We start from the raw sequence: 19,949 nt of genomic DNA on the forward strand, positions 1-19,949 counted from the left end.
GAATGAGCCCCTGAATGTTACAGGGATGGACTTATCCCTCAAATTCCATGAAGAGTTTAAAACTTAGTCCCATCTTTGAGCAAAGCTTGAATTTTAATCCTCCTGCTTGAAGCTGGGGCAGGTTCTTCACATCCAAAACACAGATAACCAGTGGCTCTGCTGTGACAGGACCCATCCTGCAACACGTAGCCACAAATATCCCTTACCTATTCCATTTCCTACAGCACTGCCRTTATTTTCCTCCATTTTCTCCATCCCACAGGAACACAATCAAGATGTAAACATGAAGAAAGCACAGCAGACACCTGCCTGATTTCACTGCCATTCCAGACAAGCCCAGCAGCTCTGTGCTGATGAGGAAAGCACATTAAGCACTTGCAGCAGAACCTCCAAGCAGACCTGTTTTGCAGCCTGATTAATAGAAACAACCTCTAAGGACTAATCACAAGTCAAGCCCTGTTTTGTAGATTAATAGAACAAAGGCACAGGAGAATAGGGGAAGGTTACAGGCCTGGAATATAAATAAGAAAAGGTGTACATTCTAGGCAGATTGACTGCAAGTAATTATCAGCTAAAGGCACATCCTTACAGTGAGGTCTCRCTGTTCCAGATGGACCATCAGTCTATCTGAGTATTCCAGCAGTATCTCTGAGTTATATTATATTATTATGAGTTATCTCTGGATATTCTATCTCCAAAACCCACAGAACCACAACAAAACACTCCTCTGAAATGAATCTCACCTCCACCTCATCCTTTCAGCATCACTGGCATTTCTAGGTTGATATTAGATGATTCTAAAGTTTGTAGGAACTGTGATTTTTAGCTGTGTGTGTGTGGGTCAGAAATACAATCCTGGCACGTTTGTTACTCAAACTCTGCAATGTGGGACCAGATGCTACAACCCAGCAGAATGCCACAAACCCCACCTGACACCACAAGGAGCTGATTAATATTTGGTTTACTCTCTCATTTCCTAAGCTTTCCCAAATGTTYCACCTCTTCCCATGGCATACATGCAACAATAAAAGCTCTTGAACCCTATAAATCTGGGAGTTTATCAAAAAAGATCTGCAGGTTAGGCAGTGGAAGACAATCTTCCTTAAAATGGCACTTCACAGGTTTCTCAAGAAACACAAAACTTATGTTCTATTCATACACAGAAGAAAGAGCCAAACTTACTCAAAACTGAAAACCCAAATTCAGATACCCATAACTCGAGATTACAGTGTTTTAGGGCATCCCAAATTAAAAATGGGAACACTTCAGGACCACAACTTTCAGACTAGCAACTCAGGTTGCCTTTCTCCTCCTTTTCCTTGCAGTGCAGGCCATGGAAGTGTCCCAAGCAGCCCAGATGGAACACCAAGARAAGTGTTAAAGAGAACACCTTTCATGAAATTTATTACATTCCCAGTTTTGAAAACAAGATGCATTCAAATCTGTGCCAGAAACAGGAGACTGAAAGACAGCCTTCCTTCTTACATAAAGCTTACTTATATAAAATTGGAGGTGATACACAATCCTAAATATATTCCCAAGGTAAAAACCAACAAAACTGACTCAAGGGAGTAATACAGTGAGCAGCTGCAGAGATCAGCTTTTGTCAGGAAATCACACTGATTCACACATGTACAAAATAAACAAAATAAAGTGGCTTTCTGAAGAACCAGACCCCACAAACCATCCTGCAAAAAGCAGCAAAAGTGAAGGTGAGAGCTCTCCAGAAGCAGAAGATATACAGGCTGGCAGATTTGTAGATATAGAACTTGAATACTCGCATTTCTTGCAAAATAAATACAATGGCAGAGTTGTCAGACGATTTCAAATCATCAYCAGATCATTTCCCAGGAAGCATTATTCCCTCTGTCAAAGCAGCCCAGGGTCAGCATGTGAGGCATTATCTGCTCAGGAATATTCTGCTCAGTGTTTGCCTGAAATTCCAAAGAGGAGCTGAGAATGGAGTAACTCCCAGTGAGCTGGTAGAGTCACAAATGTCAGCAACTCCCATATTTTACATGCACACAAACCRTAAGATAGACCAACACCTAAAAGTTTTAAAGGTGGCTATAAAACCCCACAGGTCTCATTGATTTTCAGCTGAAACCACGAGTGTTGACCACTGCTGAAATAAAAGTGCCAGATCTATTGTACTGAACAGATTCTCATGAAAATCTGAYGGATGTAGTTGTCACTCTTGACCTTTATGTCTATGCTCAGATTCACGATCAGTGGTCTCTTATTGAAAGTGCATGTGCAATTTTTGCTTTATTTCACAGCCTCTGTGAATTACTTTAAGCATTTTATACACATGTCAGGGTAGAGTTAGCATTCTGATCAATAAGTATTAGATAAATATGACCCAAATCATCTGGAAGACAGTCATGATAAATCTTAGCCTTCACTGCGAGCTAAGAAAATCCAGTCACTTACTATTTGACTTACTTTTGGATTTAAATAAAGTAAAAAATAATTGCTTCTCCATTTCTRTCACATTTTATCACCACCACAGCACGAGCTTTACTGTCAACTCTACCTGTGATGTAAATTCTTCCACATTATTTCCTGTTTGTCCTGAATAGATGAACTGTGAAGAAAACCACCTGTAGATTACATCTGTTTCACATACCCAACCACCTTCTTCCCTGTCACCTCCTCCACTCTAATTTCATTCATTTCCCTGCGCCTTGTAAAGACACTTGAAAGCATCCTTACTTTTCCAAGTAACTCAGCAAAGCTGGTAATATCTACGTAACTGAAAATTATGTATTTAATTAAAGCTTATTGAGTCAGTGAAAGTCCTCTTGTCCCAAAGCTGGTGCATTTAGGTTCTGAGAAGGGGAATTTCTCTGTATTTTCCCAGTGTGGGTTGATACTCTGGCACTGTGAAGGTCTCAGCCTGTGAAGTCTCTTCTCACTCAGGGTCACAACTCCTGACTTAGAAATCATCTGTGCATGCAGGGCTTTTTAAACTGCTGGGAACTCCCTATAAAATTGCACTGATGTGCCATTCGACCTCAATATCCCTCTGGGAGCACACCCACACCTTCATCCACATGGTGCTGTGTGGAGGGTGGACCTTGGTGGCCACCAAGGTGCTCTATCACTCTCCAGTCTGACAGTGGAGAGAAAATACGGTGGAAATAACTTGGTTGAGATAAAGCAGTTTACTAAACCAAAAGCAAAAAAATGGAGCTTGCCTTTCCAAAGACACAGCCCAACCCTAAGCTGCCAACCCTTCAACCAAGGTCTGGTGTCCCTCCTGGCTCCTCTGGCTCACCAACTTGGCCAGAAAACCCTGAATTCCCTAAATGCACTCGCCYACACAGCCTCCAACAGGCTTCCCTGCCTGTCACTCAAATCCTCCACCTGCTCCCTAATTCTTCTTGCTTAGGGCACGGGGGAAATGAAGCAATGAGAGTAATGAGGCTTGAAGAGCACCAGGCAATGCAGAATCCATTCTGAYGGCAGCTCGTCAGAGATGAAGCCCCTCTCTCACTTCTCCAATCTCCCACTGTGAAGGTGGCTGTCCTAGAGAGCAGTCATTTTCCAGTTAACCTTAACAGCATTTGCTGCTTTGTTTTTCTTCCCTTTTGCAGCAGACCACCCAAAGGTGTGGGTGGGAAAAGGAAATGGAGAAGTGGAAGTGCTGAAGTGCAGAAGCAGCATGGGAGAATTTATTCAAGCATCAACACACAGCATGAGAGTCCAGCCCTGTGCAAAAAATCCTGCCTTCCCTYCTCTTTCCCAGCTCCCATTCTTTTTAGGGGCTTCAAATCCCCTCCCAAGACAAAGTCTGATGCTACAGAGTTGAAAATGTCAGGAGTTTTGCAGTAATCTATTTCCTGCTCCAGGTAACTCCTCCATGCACACAAACACCACTGAGGTCCCTGTGTCATTCCAGCTGAAGGAAAAGCAAACTGGAGACATGGCAAGTAATTAGAAACACACCAACCAAAGCAAAACTCCAAACATAAGCACAACTTGTCCATCAAAATGCTCTTCCTGTTGAGTAAAGCACATCTCAACCTGAAAATAAGGAAACCACCACAAATAATCAGCCCCCCAACATCACAGCTCATGCTCATTCTGGCTCTCTGCTTTTTTTTTTTTTGCACAGCACCGACTGAATTCCAGGAAAATGGAGCAAGAATTAGAAGCCCAGAGCAGATTCCCACAATTGCTTTTTTGGTACTGCTGTGGAGGAATTAAAATCCCCGTTTCCACACCAGGAAAAGATTCAAAAGAGCTTCAGTTTTATGTCTGGTTTAACTGGCTASAATTCCACCCACAAACAGGCACAGTTTATGTGCTAACACTAGTAATGAATACTCCTCTAAAGTTCTTATTCCTGCTGGAGTCAAGCCTGAAGGAAAGATTAAAATTCCATGATCTGACCCAGTGCCAGGATGCAGAGCTGTCCAAATAATTAAATAGGACTGGTTTGCACCACAGTATTAAAAATTACTTACGAGTGAGTACATTTCAAATGACAAACATCCCACTCTTTACTGAAAAAGAAAAAAAGAGGAAGAAAAAAAAGAAAGCAAGCTTTTAAAAGTAAACAGGACAATTTTTTTTTTAACTTGGAAGTGAATCTGATATCAAGGAGACCAAAGAAAAATCGGCTACATTCCCAACAAGGCAAAAAATGTAAACAGTTCTAGACCGGGGGGAATTCATTCTTCAATCCTAAACGGAGAGACCTGGAGGACAAATGCCAAGAAAAATGAAACAGAAGCCTGCACCTTTAAACACAACCACGCTGYAGTGGTGCTGTGTTTGTTTAATGTACAGACAGGAGACTTCAGTCTTTGCCAATAATTTTTTCAGTTGCTGACTTCTACTGCATAAACAGCAGAATTCCTGAAAAACTGGTGCAACACACACACAGCCTTGTCCAGTCTCCCCTGGTTTCCTCACCACTAAATGGCAAAAAACTTTATTGCTGAGTAGTCCAATTTCTATCCCTCCTTTTTTTTTTTTTTTTAGACACTAGCTAATTGCCAGCCAAGACTATGAAAATAAAAGAAATGAGATCCATTCCAAGCCATCAGTGTATCTGAATCCCATCATGTGAGTTGCCAATTGGTTTTCCAGTCCTCACGCTCAATATCTGCTGTTAATTTGCTTGCTATTTCAAGAACTTGAAGACTGTCAGCAAAATCCATGATGCATTACAAAACTTATAATTGGAAAGGAAAAAAAACCCCTCTGACACTTTTCTGACAGGATAAACAGAGAGTCTGAAAACACTGATCAGAACAAGGCAGAAGTACTAACTTGGAGCTTGCTTGTACTAAAATATCATTGCAATATTTTTAAACTGATATAAAATCATTTGMTAAAACCCCAACTTTTACACTGGGCTGAAAAGAGAAGGAAAAGATTGCACCAAACATTATTTTTAAAGGACATGGCTGAACCTGCCTCTGCCTCCTTAAGGTTGCATTATCTATGCCAATTAAAATTTTGCTTCTGAAAAAAAGAGTTAAGGCACTTCCTCTAGAGTTACTAAAAAAAGCAAATGAAAGCCTTGGCTCCGCAGCAGTGAGTGATAGTGAGCCGTTTGTTCTTGACCTCTGGATCACCCTCCAGATCAAATTCTTGGACATAGGAAAAACCCACTAGTATTCATTAAAAAGCAACTGGGAGGCCAGCTTTGTGCTTCTGTTCTCGAGACCAGAACAAGCTACAACTTGACAAACGTGCAGGATATTGCTGAACAATGCTGCTGTTCCTGTCAGGAGGGAAGAGCTTTATTCCCCAGCTTCGTTCAGGGGGGATTAATTTTCATCACAATGATGCAAATCACAGATTTTCAGTSGTTATTTGAATAATTGATTGTCACCTTTTACGTTTGTGGTGCTTTGCAGTTAACCCCATGAAGCTGATTTCTGTTAACCATTAATGTACACTGATTTATGCTGAATTTAGTTTTTAAACTACACATTTTTTCCTTCAAAGATATACATTTATCTCCAGTTATCTAAACAAATATATTGCCTGAAAGTCCCAGCTCTCCAGCTTTACTTCTCATTGTAAGACATGGGTGGAATTTGCCCACATATTTTCATAGCTAATAAAGATACAAAGGATTGCCTTATTCAATTATTTTATACTTACAGCTTTTGWCATTTTTTGTGACGTTTTTATGCAGAACAGAATTTAAAATCCACAAATAAGCCTATTGCTTCATTATTCATAAGTACCACGAATTTCAGTGCACACAAAACAAAGTAAACCACAATACTTTTTCTTTGCAACTATTTTTCTCTTTCAAGAAAGCAGAAAGAAAGTTACCTATAGAGCTGATCAGCAGAACAAAATAAAACAGTGAAAAATATTCTCCCTGAACGATTGTTTCTGTCAAAATGTGGTTTAAACAAATTCTGACTCCAGTTAACTGCAGTTCTCTGGTGGTTTKAATGCTTTTAAAGCTTCATTAGGAAACACACATTTGTGAGAATATTTGTATCCAAATGTCTACAGCATTACTATAGTAAATTCAGCCCTCAGCATGGAGGAACAATTTCAAATATAATTAAAAAAAAAACAACACATATTTTAAAATAACATTTGAATTTAAGTAAAACTTAGACTAATTCACTTATGCATATTCAGCACCCAATGCTGCAGTAAAAACAGACTGTCTCTCCTACCCTTTCACAGATACATCAGTATGAGTTATGCTTATGTTTACTTCACAGAGGGAGTTTTAAGATTTAAAAATTCATAAATCCATCACTGGTTTTATTTTCTGTCCTGTTTAATAAGTAGCCTCAATCTCAAATTTCCCGAGGAGAAAACGTTTCCCCTGGAATCTTAAAGAATTTTTACTGCATAAACTATCAATTATTTTCCCACCAAACAAGCCAGGTTCATAGGGCAAAGTCAGAAGGAAGAGAAAGGAGGGGAATGTTTTTGTGGATTGTTATCTACAGACCAAATGGAAAATCTTCAGCCATTTTGTTCCTTCAAGGTACATCAAAGAATCTCCTATTTAAGGTGTGAAAATGTCACTTACATTCTTCACCTCAGAAAATGAGCAGAGCTCTGAATGTGATTTATGTCCCACCCGTGCACTTTTCTCTTTTAGGGGCTGATACTCTCCTTTTCAACTTCCCTCCAGCTAATGCCATTTAATACTCTCAGAACCATCAGGCTAAATTCAAATTTTCTGCTCCTTAGAGGCTGTTGTTATGCACCACTGCACATTCCAATTGCAAATACACATGAATGCTCCCATGTATTGTAAGTTATTTTTTACTGGCAAATTCTGCTAAATTGTAAGTTAGGAGGCACTACTTGAATTCTCTTAGGTCTTTAGAAAGCTTTTAGATGTASCAGGAGTAATAACATGTAATGAATATGAACTGATATTTCTTTTCTGTATTTACACTGAGTTGGCAATTTGCATTTTCTAGATAGATGACTTATAGCCAGCCTTCCCAGTACTCTGGCAATTACTTCTTAGAAACCCCTGACAGGCTGAAACCTCCAGAATCACATCTGTTATTCTTGGTTTGATCCCTCTTTTTTAAATTAAAACCAGTAGCTTTATCAGCAAATGAGAATTTTTTTTTTCCCCCTCTGGAAATACTTACAAAACTGCACATAAATTGAACATGCCAACTTATCTCATTTTAGGGTTGGCACATCTYCTGGGTTAATGACCAGTGTTCCATTTCTGTGACAGAACTAATTGGGGTAAGGAGGCCATAAATAAATACAAAACCCCACAAATTCTCTTCCTTTGGGGTAATCTGAAGATTTATAGGAATAGAGCGAGATGTGATTGGAGGGGAAAGAGTAAAAAAAATCAAGGAGTGCTAAAAGGCTTGTCTGATCATTCTGTCTCAGTTTCCAGGCACAAATTTAAGCAGATTTTTCTAATATCTGATGGGACTTTTCCTTCCCCTGAAAGACCAGCTAAAATGCAAAAAACAAGTTAAATTTTCAGAAGAGAAAAAACCACGATACCACATTTCTGCTCCCAAAACAGACTGGCTGGTTGATCTAAAAAGCTGCATTGAAAATRGAAGCCTCAACTCCACATCAGCAGCTGCCCAAAACATGATTTGACAATAGTTTTTCACAGCTAAACACAAATTAAGTATTGTTMAAGAGAGAAATGTCCACACTTGGTTGGAGCTCAGTGTCAATGTCTAAAAAGCCAGCTTCATTTATCAGGCATCACTAATCAGAAAAATCCAATTATMAATGGATTATAGGAAAGAATAATTCACGTTTGTCTTCCATGATTAGGTCAGAAAATGTACACCATTCACTTTTTACAGCTACTACAACTCAGTGATGTGATGTCCCTTAATATTCCAGAACAAAYGTTCTAAATCCATGTGTACACCTGCAAACTGAAAGAACTCCTAAATGCAGCTGGAGACCAAAGGATAACAGGTTTCCATTATAGATTTGGGCAGCAGAAGAGGAGGAAAAAGAACATGAAATACTGCAGAAATGTAAAGGTGTATCACAGTTCTGCTTTCAAACCAAACTCTCTCTCTCTCCTCCAGACTTGGACTCTGTGTTCTCCAGATCTCTCCAGCAGTGCTGTAGGAAGCTGAATTCAGGTAAATTTGATCCAAATAAATTTGCAAAGATGCTCACACTTCCTAACCCCTGGGTGCCTCCAGAGAAGCCCTCCAAGTSTGAGATACACAAACAAAAGCAGCTGAACACAACCTTAGCAGCAAACCATCCTCAGCTCCTGAGCCTGCAGCAAGCCTCAAATCCACCTCACCACTCAAGGCCTTGTGTGCTGCTAGTACAAAAAAAAAATTACTGTGAAATTTGCTGATATTGCAGCATTTAGAGCATTACTTTTTTTTTTTTTTTTTTATTTTTTTTTTTTTTTTTTTTTTTTGCTAAGCAATGTCAGGCTGATTTAAACTAGTAGCTAAAGGCTATGACTTAAATTAAAAAATTAGTAACTCAAGTCAAGAATGTGAGATACAGAGCTAGATCACAGTTTTCTAGCCAGTACTAATGCTCACAATACTACCAGGAAAAAGTACTGTCAGAAGCACCAATGTGTGAGCAGCAACACGAATCACCAAGGTCTGCAGGCCAAATCAACAATGGGGATTAAAGGAGATAAAGGGGAAAATTTCTGATACTTTTATAGGTTTGTCCCATTTCTTGGTTCAACCCCTGTCATTCCTCCTTCCTCTCCTAGTTTTACCTTTCAAGCAAGCCTGACATCCAAAATAAGTTATAGGCTTATAATAAACCCTTCTTATAGGTGTGCATAAATTAGCATCTCAGTTCTTCTGCTGACAATTGAGAACGCCAAGCAGCAGAATGATTATCACCATCACTCAAGTTCAGGTCTCTGCTGGAGCCTGAAAGGACTGTGGCTGTTCTTAGCATGAAAATTTAGAACAAGTGCCACCCAAGGCTCCACAGAAAGATGTCAGCCATCACAATTCAGTGACATGTAGAAAAAACAAGGAAGAATCTCCTTAGCACAAAACTGGGCAGTGATTTTTCCTGCGTGACATGCTTGACACATGGGTGGAATGAGGCCAAAGCTGGTTCGAAATTTTGTTATCACAACTTTGCAAGCAAAAGAAAACAATGCCTAAGAACTGATCAAAAAWAAGGCTTAAAGCACCTGCTGCCTTYCACCCTTGTGCTGTGTGGGTGTTAAATGCCACCACACTAATCTATTAGCACAGCAGACATAAATACCTCAACAGTGTACAGCATAATGGAGCTTCCCTAAYACATCCCAAAATGCCACTGCAGTTAATCCACGAGCACAGATTTGGTATTGACTCCACAGTTCAAGTGCATTCACCAGGCAGAATAGAAACAGCTACAGCTCCTTTTGTCTTATTTCACACAAACAGCTAAATAGAGATTATCTATCAAAAAAAACAAAAAAAAAAGAAAAAAAGAAAAAAATAAGGAAACTGTTTCAGGGTGGTTTACAGCTGGGTCTGATCTTGTTCTGCAGGGCAATGCAACAAAGCAGCTTCATGCACGTTCAACAGGAATGATTCCTGCTGTGGTTTAAGTAATAAACAGCAAAGAAAGTTTAAATTGAGACTTACCAYGGGGCACCATATATTCGGAATCCTTTAACTGTTACCTCTGAATCTTGTAAGTAAATACTATTTGTCAGGAGTGACTGAACATTGTCAAAGTCCTCTGGTTTCAATTTGGACACAGAGGGAAAGCGGTAGTAATCTTGTTTAACAAGGTCTGCCATGAATTCCTTATCAAATGTCAGTTCATGATTCCCAGCAATCACTATTTTATATTCATATGGTAGGTTTCCTGAAATAACAAAAAAGAGGACTTAATTAGCACATTTCCTCCCACACCAGCAACGCTGGCACAATAAGCAGACAGCTAGCAGTGACAGAGTGAGACACCCAAGGCCTGTGTGCATCTAKTCTATATTCCAAATTCATTTGCAATGCACTTTTATAKAATTATTATTATTRTTGTTATTATATTTATGGCAGTATCTCATTTCTGTAAAGAGTACATAAGTAGAAGCAACCATGACACTCAGCCAAATAAGGCAAAAAGTAGGAAAAAGGAAATGTGGTTAATTCATTTGTCATGAGAGTCAGAAGTAAAGGATTATATGTTTGCTCCCCTCAATTCAGGGCAATGCCATTGTTTGGAAGGAAGCATGGATCATGCTCACAGAGCCAGATTTTTGGAGTTCAGAACAGATTTTCAAGCACTTGGTACCAGCAATCAGTGCCAGATCTTCCAAATAAACATACTGGGTGCTGAGCTCCCTTAAAAATACAGTAGTGGCTTCACAGAAGTTACGTTGTTTTACAAAATCTGTCCCACTGTAACTTGCCAAAAATCACACGTAAAATTGCATCAAAGCTAACTGTTCCTACCTTCACAATAACCCTGATTTCTTAGTCTAGTACCTTATCCTTCATTTTGGTGTTTATTAATAATAATCTTTGAGAAGTGGTTGAATTTGTTGTGGTTTTTTTTTTTTTTTTTTTTTTCATGAAGGCAGCAATATTTATTTTGTTTTTTTTTTTTTTTTGTTCATTTTCCACTTCTGAACACACAACATCTATCCCAGGGAAGACAGAATCAGACCTGATACATTTCTTGTGAGCACAGTTCCCTGAAATAGAGGTGGCTGTGCTAGTTTAGAACTTGACTTTCAACTTTTGAAACTGTTTGGGTTTGGTGTTCTTTTTTAAAGTAAGTTTCAAAGTGAAGCTGTAAGTATATACAACAAGATTAACTTTCCCCTAAACAAGACTTAGAGGGGAACCAGTCAAACCCCTCTGCTTTTCAATATTTACAGCACAGGAACAGAAATTACACAAGGTAKGCATGCAAACATCATCTCTGCAAAATCAGTTGATTCTGGACAGAAAAACAAAAAGCTACAAATCCCCTGAAAAAAAACCCAAGCAGACTATGCTTTTCATAGACACCCCACGTCTGAACARAATACAGCTTGTACATATTCATAACTCTCTGTGGTGTTGCATTAGAATAAAAGCTGGGGAGATGCAGAAAATGCTTCTCTACACTTTTTGACTCACTGCTTTCCCCCTTCCCTCCTCTTTCCCATCTCTGCTACGTGCTGCTCTGCAATTCATTTTTATTTAAAAACTCTATGTAGCCAGTACGTACAATTCCTGCTCTCTATGACTCCGGTGCACAAGATAAAATTGCTATTTTCTCTTCTCCCAGGAAATGTAAAAGATACCACCAGCATGACATTTGAGACACTTGTCATAACCATCAATCCCCCAAAACAAGCTATGTGTGATAATATTCTCAGAGAAGTAGGATGGAGCACTTAAATTCAGGTTTCTGCTAAGTTATCAACATTTGCCTGTTTTAACAGAGAAAACTTTTCATCTTACTGAATAGATGTCCAAGCTTTACATTTTCATTTATTTTGATAGATTGAAAACCAGTATTTTTTTGCTGATATTATGTCCAATTAAGCCTGAAGCATTTTTGCTCAATGCTTTTTTCTTGGCATTTTAAAAATAAAGGCTTACTTTGAAGACACATGGGACATGCAAAGGCAAACTAACRGTGACATCAGCAATTATTAAAACATATAAATACATTATACATGTTATATAAGCACCTGAAATCAGCAGGGAAAAACCCAGACAGTATTTCTTGCAATTGGTGTGAAGATTGTTGATATTTTTAGGGCTAAAGAGATGCTCCAGTTGGTCATTTTTTGAGAGGAGGTACAGGGGAGCTGGGGAGCAGTGGCAGGGAACATTCCTCCCACCACTGCTGCTACCAAAACCAACAGCAGGACTGAGGAATGAGGCAAAACAGGACCTGGAGGAGAATCCTGCAGGGATCCAAGTTCCTCAACAGCCACTCTTTGCGCTCTGGCTCAGTGATGCTGCACCCCTTGCCCCAGAGCTGCCACCAACCCAGGCTGCCCATCCTCCAGCAGCCAAAACACTCTGTATTGGTGCCCACTGCAGTATTTGTCACAGGAGGGGCACTTAGGCCTGGCTTTGTCCCCACCCAGCTCCCCCAGGCCATCACCAGCCCCATGGGGCTCTCATTCCCTGGTGCTGAGCTCATGGTGAGCAGCACCACCCATCAAAATACAAACAGCAAAAGCAAAGGAAAGGCAGCAACAAGAGGAATTCTCATCCATTCCTTGTCCCTTCCCCGAGGAAAGGCTTACAGCACTAATCACAGTAATAAATTACCTGCAATCAGATTAACTATTTATTCATCACATTCCCGTTCTGCCTTCTCAAAAGGCCCCGTGGCCACTGCACAAAACTGACTCTCTCTAATAGTATTTGTGAAATATTTTGGCGTGTTTTCTTTGCCCTTTGTCTATAATCTGCTGACCTTGTATTTAATATGGAAGCATGAACAGTCATCTTCAAAAATCTCCTGYTCCATGGTAATTTAGTTTCATCTTGACCAGATTAATCTCCAYGTATCTGCATCGCTGCCGCCTGTCCAGCACAACACACAGGTTGAAAGGCATTTCCTCATTTTCCTCCASTAAACCTTTGTTAGCTACATTTGGTCTTTATTAGTCTGATTTCCTAACTATCAAATCTTCCATCATGCTTCAGTAACGTTATTCATTCTAATTTAGACCGTGACTCTGGAAAACAATTAGAAGAACCCTCTTCCAARCTAGAAAAATTTGATCTGTTTGCTGGGATGAGCATTTCAGAAACCCCAATTATTAACTCCCAGCATCATAACTGAGTGTATTTAAAATATTTAAATGCTTAACAGGTGAGATCAAAAGGCTAAAATTACAACTACCAAAAGTGACCAGGGCACTAAGTCTGTGAAGGAGACTCACTTATACTGGAGTATTTGAAACCCATATTTATGTGCATAAACACACACAGAGGGTGTGCCTATATGTATCTTCAAAATAAAGCTATTATTTTGGTGAAGATGTTTTTCAACATCTGCTCTCATCAGCACAAGCAAGGGCACAATGTRAGCATTGATCAAGAAAACACTGCAATTAGACAAGTTGTTCTCCTCTGGAAGCCAAAAGGTCAGTGAGGCTCTTGCTCAAATAAAGGCAACAACAGTTAAGTCTGAATCACTTGTAAAAATGGAATTGTTTACAGCAAACACATTAATTTGGGAGTCTCAGAAAATTTCTGTGACTTCTGGTCTTAACAAGTCAACCCTCAAGCTACAGTCCCAAGCACCTTTGTCCCCCAGTGGTTCATCTTTACTCCCATCACCCCTTTCTTGCCAACACCCTTTGGTGGCCCCAGAGCAGAGAATGGATCAGGAAATTCATACAGATGGAAACTGATGCAGCAAAAAAAGGAATGGAGGCTGACTTTAAATGAATCATTACATGGGACAAGGGGAGAAGCTTGGGGTACAGAGGGTTGTGGGTTTTTTTTAACCTACATAAGTAGTTGTTCCAGTGGTTTTCTTTAAGTTCACCTTAAGCACTTGGATCCTARGAAGCCTTCATCTGTTGAACAACCATTGCCATTTTAATAGCATGCTTCATATGAGTACAGTTTAGTCACACAACCCAAGTTCTGCAGAGCTGCCAGACATGAAAAGGAGTCTGCCTGGCAGTGAACGCTAACTGCTGAGTCCCTATAAAAATAGAAAATCACATTATTTTTCGACTACTGTTACCTGCAAACCCCACAGGGAAGTAGGGGAATAAGAAATAATGTGATACTAGCTGTCTGTGTCGCAGTAGAAACCTGTATTTACACACAAATGATATGCAAGTGCTTTTGATGTGAAGCTGTGAATATGCATACGCATGCATTAACCATTCAAACCACACAGCCCTTCCATGAAACATGAAGCTTTTTTCATGCCCGTTTCATAGCCTCATAAACCCTTCGGCCATATGCTGAAGAAATAGGCTGAGAAAACCTTGAAGTATAAATCTTAGTCCCCTCAAAAAGAGGAAAAACTGCCCAAGAGAGCGATGTGTGTGCGAGTGAATCCTCCCAAATTTATGGTGTTTTATTTATGCCTCCAAAGTGCAGAACTGGTGATGGAGCATTCACCTATAACCAACCCCAAAAATGATAAACACAGAAGGAGCAGATTTTGTGTTGCTCCTAAAAATTTCCAGCTGCTGAGGGCAACCAGCCCAGCYCACCACTCTGCAGCTTTTCCTGGAGAGATTTCTCATGGAGAACCCATGGCATTGCAAGGCCACGCTTACTCTCTCTCTTCCTAGCATTTACAGCACACAGAGGCTCCTCTCAGCTTTTTAAAACAAAGACAGAATATCTCAAAGGCTCCCATTTCTCCTCCAGCAGCAATAAGTTAGACTGCATAAGCGCAGATCTACAGAGCTTCCACAGGATAAACTGGACTTATCCCACCAAAAACCGAGAACCAAAACTGGGTAAGAAAAACATGTTTTCTACAATGAGACTGAGCAACTGACTATGAAAACATGCTGGCTGTTTTAATCAAAGCAGCCTTGAGAAAAAGTCCTCAATGGAACAGCTCRAACTGGTATCAACCAACACACTGAAAATGCAGCCCGTGAATGAATTTCTATGCAGTTTAGCTCCCTGTGTCTGTAGAAACCTACACAATGAAACAATTAAAAACCATTAAAAAGCAGCAAATAAGAAACAGAACATGCACAAACTCAGAACATGCTTCTAAAATGGTACAAAAAAAAAAACTCCAGTGCAAGATCTCTCAAAATCTTCCCTGCGAAARCTAGTCTACCATCARTTCAGATGCATTTTTGGTTTTTTTTTTCTTTCCCCTCCAGTTTTGGAGAAGCCAAAATAAAGGCAAAACACACACACGGGCAACACAGCAAGAGGAGAGGATGAATGAAAATTTTAACTGTTTTGCCTTTATGCAAAGAAAACATCAGATCGCAGCACAGGGAGAAGCAAAGGCTGAGACCCTTGAATTCCTGTGATAAATCCGAAGCTCGTGCATTAAAGCTCCCCTTTTGTTGAAAACACTGTTAGACACAACAAAACAGAAATGTTAGGTAAGTGCAAGCTCTGCCTGTGACCTTTCCCTCTGTAAGCGTCAGGCTTCATTAATTCTCACAAGACCTGACAGCTCCAGCGTTAATACTCACACTTGCAGGTTCAGAGTCTGCTGCCTTCTCCTCTGAAACTCATGCATTAGGGGTTTTCTTCCATGCTGGCAATGGAAAACCAAGTCTAAGAAACATTAAACACAAAAAACTACGTTACAATAATGCCAAGGTTGAGTCATAAACCCACGAAAGCAAGGAAGAGCCGAGCRAATGTCGCCCAGGCCGCTCTGGGACACGCGGCCCCTTCCCAGGGACCTGCCTAGGCTGTGATGCCAAATAACAAATWTTTTTTTCACTCATTCTCTCTTCCTCGAGTAAATTTAGCAAATTTTGCACAAGGATGGGCTGAAAAATCCCCGGGCACACTGCGGAACCCACTCAGCTACAGGCCTGACGACATCGGGAACAATTCCTTGCTTTTATGTTTTTATGTCTCAACCGTAACATTATTCTAATGTAACTGTTTGTGATTAATATCGTCCTCCTGTCTGCTCAAATGAAAAATGTAGCACCACAGAAGCAACAAGATTTTGTTTCCCTTTGGTGTTCCAGGGCTTCCGTAGAATTATTCTGACATAACTCATCCCGCGTTTTGATCTTGTTTTGAATTTCRCTGCTGTTGAAACTTTTTTTGTTGTTGTTTTGAGACAWGGAAAGCTTCACTAAAGTTTTAACAATTAATATAAGAMGTTTCTTTGTTTTGAAACAAGAGTCTGAAGTTTTTGTTCAGTCTAACCTCAAAAGCAAAAAAATAAAAATAAAAAAAAAAAGCCTTAAAGCCTCCAGATTTTACAGCTCACAGCACTGCCAACTTTAGGTGTAAAAAGTCCCCCCAAATTGACTTTAAAATTATGAAATCTGAAACGCAAGCAGCACAGATTGCTCGCYAGTCCCTGGAAAGGCTTTCTTTTCAGGCTTTTAATTATGCAACCTAAAAGATAGAGCTTTCAAGAGGAAAAGAAAAAGAAAAAGTCACGTAACCTAAAATCAAAAAAGCCGGCAGCTGGAAAATTTCTCTTTAAATTTAGCAAATCCTGAGACACTGCCCTACCTGGAAATTGTCCCTTTCATTTTAACAAGTGCTTCTTGCATTAATAATTAAATTTTAGACCRATTCCAGCACATTGTGTGGTTTCAAATGGCTCTGACCTTGAACTCCAAATACCAAGGCTGAGCACAGGAACTTAAACTCTGCCTTCCCAGTGCCAAATAGGAATGTCCTCCTTGGACTTAATTTAGACTTAACTGAAAAGAAACATTTTTGGTTACTATTACATCAGGCTGAAATCTAAAAATGAAGCCTAATACTATCTAAATCTAATAAAAGGAAGCCATCTCCATTTCAAGATTTTCAAAGCATTCTCCATAAATGCATCACAGATCAATTTACATGGTACTTTTGCCAATAAGCAAAACAAAATCACAGGTTCCAATTGGCTTAACTCGTATTGGAAAGCGCGAAAGCAAACGCTAGAAAATGCAATTACTGCAAACAAACTCCATTTTCTCCACTCAGGAGGGAATTTCAGAGAACATTTTTATTGCCCTCAAATAATATTTTTTAAAGGCATCAATACACAATTCTATTTTCTTTTCGGAGTCCCCCACACTGTATAACCTAATCCTCCATAAAGAAACTCACCCGATTTTGAAGTAATATATTGGTTGTTGATATTGCCTTGTGCACATATACACTGTATCAATTTAAATTATTTTTCTCCATGAATCTTAAGAATATAAAAACCAACTGCCTGACACAAACAGATCTGGACCTATTTCCCRTAACATACCCTTTGTCTCTGTAATTTACAATTCCAATTAAGYCTTTTTTTTTTCACCCCTAAAATAAATGAATAAAAGCCACCAAAAAGGAGGTCATCTTGAGAAACAATTACACAGAAAGTAATTAAGCTAATCATAATTATCACAGACAATGTCTTGGTACTTTCATGTACATGTATTATCRCACTGCAAAAGGCCAGGAAAAGCTAAGGACAAGATTCTCAAGAAAAAAGTGAAATCTTTATTTAAGAGAGAAACAAGACTTGATATTAATTCTTCACTACTTAGGGAAAGAAATGAGAATTATGAATGCAGGACCCAGATTTAGATTCTGCCCCAAATTCTACCTTATTTACAGTGACCTTTAAACAAGCAGCAGAACTTCCTTTTCTGCCCACAGGACTGASCAACACATCCCTATCAGGATATTCCAATATCTACCCACCTTTGTTAATATAAACAAAGAAATCCACCAGCCAGGGAAACATATAACCACCAAAATACTTCCCTGTTTCTCAACAGGGAGAATTTATTTGTCCCCATTATTTGTTTTCTCMTTTTTTGAAGAAAGTCTCTGAGACTTAACAAATGCACAAAGCAGTAGGAAGGCACCTTCCTCTGTCTTGCAGCCTGGTCAAGCCCAGTCTGTATTTCTGAAAAAAAAAATCCCTCCAAATAGCTCCTTTTTTTTTGTATCTCAATAAAGTATTGAGAGAATTTCTTATGAAGAGAAAAATCTCAAAATACACAAACAAGAAACTTCGAAAACTATGTACTTTCTATGATACATTATATTCTAYTTAACTTCTAGATTTTATACATGGAACTGAAATCCCTCTTTTAATATTATGATTTTTGAGTATATTGTTGGTAAACTACAAAACATACCAGGGTTCATAATCTAATGCTAGTGTAATGGGGATAAATACCCATAATGATAAGGGGAAAGATAAAAAGCAGGGAYAGCAAGAATAATCACAAGGAAAATAAACTCAAAGGAAAGAGAAGAAATAAGAGAAAATGTTTTTTAAATATCCCAAAGGCTTTAAAACCATGAACTACTGCCTAAAAGCAGGATGACAGCTTTTTAATAACTCTGAGAATGTAACATTCTCCAGTGTCCTAAAGCAATTAGCTGCTTTTGAGATTTCGCCCTGTGATCATGGCTTGTGCTTTTATTTGTAAACTTTAAAGTGTAAGAAGCAAGTTTGATATTCAAAGATAGCTTTAAACAYATTTTCACGTGACAATGCTGATGCTTGTTGGGAATTCTTCCATTTCTAGGCAGGAAGAGCAGAAATCTAAAGCTTGAGCTAAGCCACATTTCTAGAGTCCAATATCCACGTCACTGTGTTCCAGAATCACCACCATGGTCCTTTTCTGGAATGTTCATGGAGGATAAAACACAAAGAGCAAGTGCACAGTGAATGCAAATAAAAATTACAGTCCTCTAAAATATTCATGCAGGTTGTTAGGAACCTCCAGTATTATTTTCAGAACCCCGTGCTTAAATTTATTATTCTAAACAAAGCCAAACATTCCATTATAGTCTTTCACGATGAACTTGGATACCAGGAATCTCCTGAGCCCCGTAAGGAAATTCCTTTTAATAACCCAGCTCACAGAGAGGTTTCTTAGCTACTAAAAGAGACAACCAAATCACTCCAGCTGTATTATGTTATTACAAGAACTGAATTCCTCTTATGCAGGTTTTTTTCCCTGGCCATCTAGAATTCCCTGAGCAGAAGGGCACACAGCCCCAAACACCTTCCCTGCGAGTTTCAGCTCATCTGGTAACCCCCAAATACTAAAAAGGAGAGAGAAAAGAAAGCTTTAAGCTTGAAAAAGGTTTAGAGTGGACGTTGGTGACAGTGATTTTTGAGTTCCCTGTCTCACCCCTTCCTTGCCACCTCTTCTTTTCCACTGGCTTTGCAGACCTTCAATTAACAACTTATTTAGGTTACAGCATCCCAGGATCTCACAACAGCTCAACTTCAGACTGAAGATTTTTTTTAAAAGCCAAATCTTTGAATTTCAGGGCAGAAAATGTGCTGAAATACGTCCCAATTGTCCTTCCAAAGGCCGGACAAAACAAAAAAAATGAAAAATAGTATGTAATATAATGCAATGTATGTATGCAATTTAAATTCCATTCTGTAATAGAGAGTTTGCATGCTTTTTTGCTTTATGCTTTTATTGTGAGAGAATTTAGGTAAAACTCTTGATCTTTCCTGCCCTTGTTAAAAGGAGATAGGTCCTCTGCTGCTGCCATCTCTGCTCTTCAATAAGGATAATTGCAATCCGCTAACCTAGGAATGAAATATTTTAAAATTAAGTTAAATGAATGGGTGAGATTTACGGTACTCATCACTGAATTTACAGTAACATTTTCACAAGGTGCTTGAAAAATCTACATGATGCAGCACCTTTAATTTAGTGCAGAGGACATTGAGAATTCTGGCCCATGAATAAATATTTCTTTGTAATTAAATGCTGTGGTTAATTGTTAGAGCATGCAGTTTTTCATCTAGCATCCTTTCTGCAGAGTATGGTCTCTCCTGACTTAMCCATTTTAGCCATCTTTTCTAGGTTTTAAAACGAAAAACAGGATGAGGAACCT

General features: G+C 39.2%; 1 protein-coding gene across 1 annotated transcript in view; it reads right to left on the bottom strand.

The window, feature by feature from the left end:
• Positions 1–19,949, bottom strand: part of MPPED2 (metallophosphoesterase domain containing 2) — a 94,028-nt gene that overhangs the window by 31,497 nt on the left and 42,582 nt on the right. The window contains exon 4 of the mRNA XM_057384999.1: positions 10,077–10,302. Within this exon, the coding sequence (XP_057240982.1) occupies positions 10,077–10,302 (226 nt within the window). The remainder of the gene's footprint in view (positions 1–10,076; positions 10,303–19,949) is intronic.

The sequence above is a fragment of the Malurus melanocephalus genome, unplaced genomic scaffold (genome assembly GCF_030028575.1).
Source record: "Malurus melanocephalus ecotype Western Australia unplaced genomic scaffold, MMel_1.1 scaffold_768, whole genome shotgun sequence".
In the NCBI taxonomy this organism is placed as follows: domain Eukaryota; kingdom Metazoa; phylum Chordata; class Aves; order Passeriformes; family Maluridae; genus Malurus; species Malurus melanocephalus.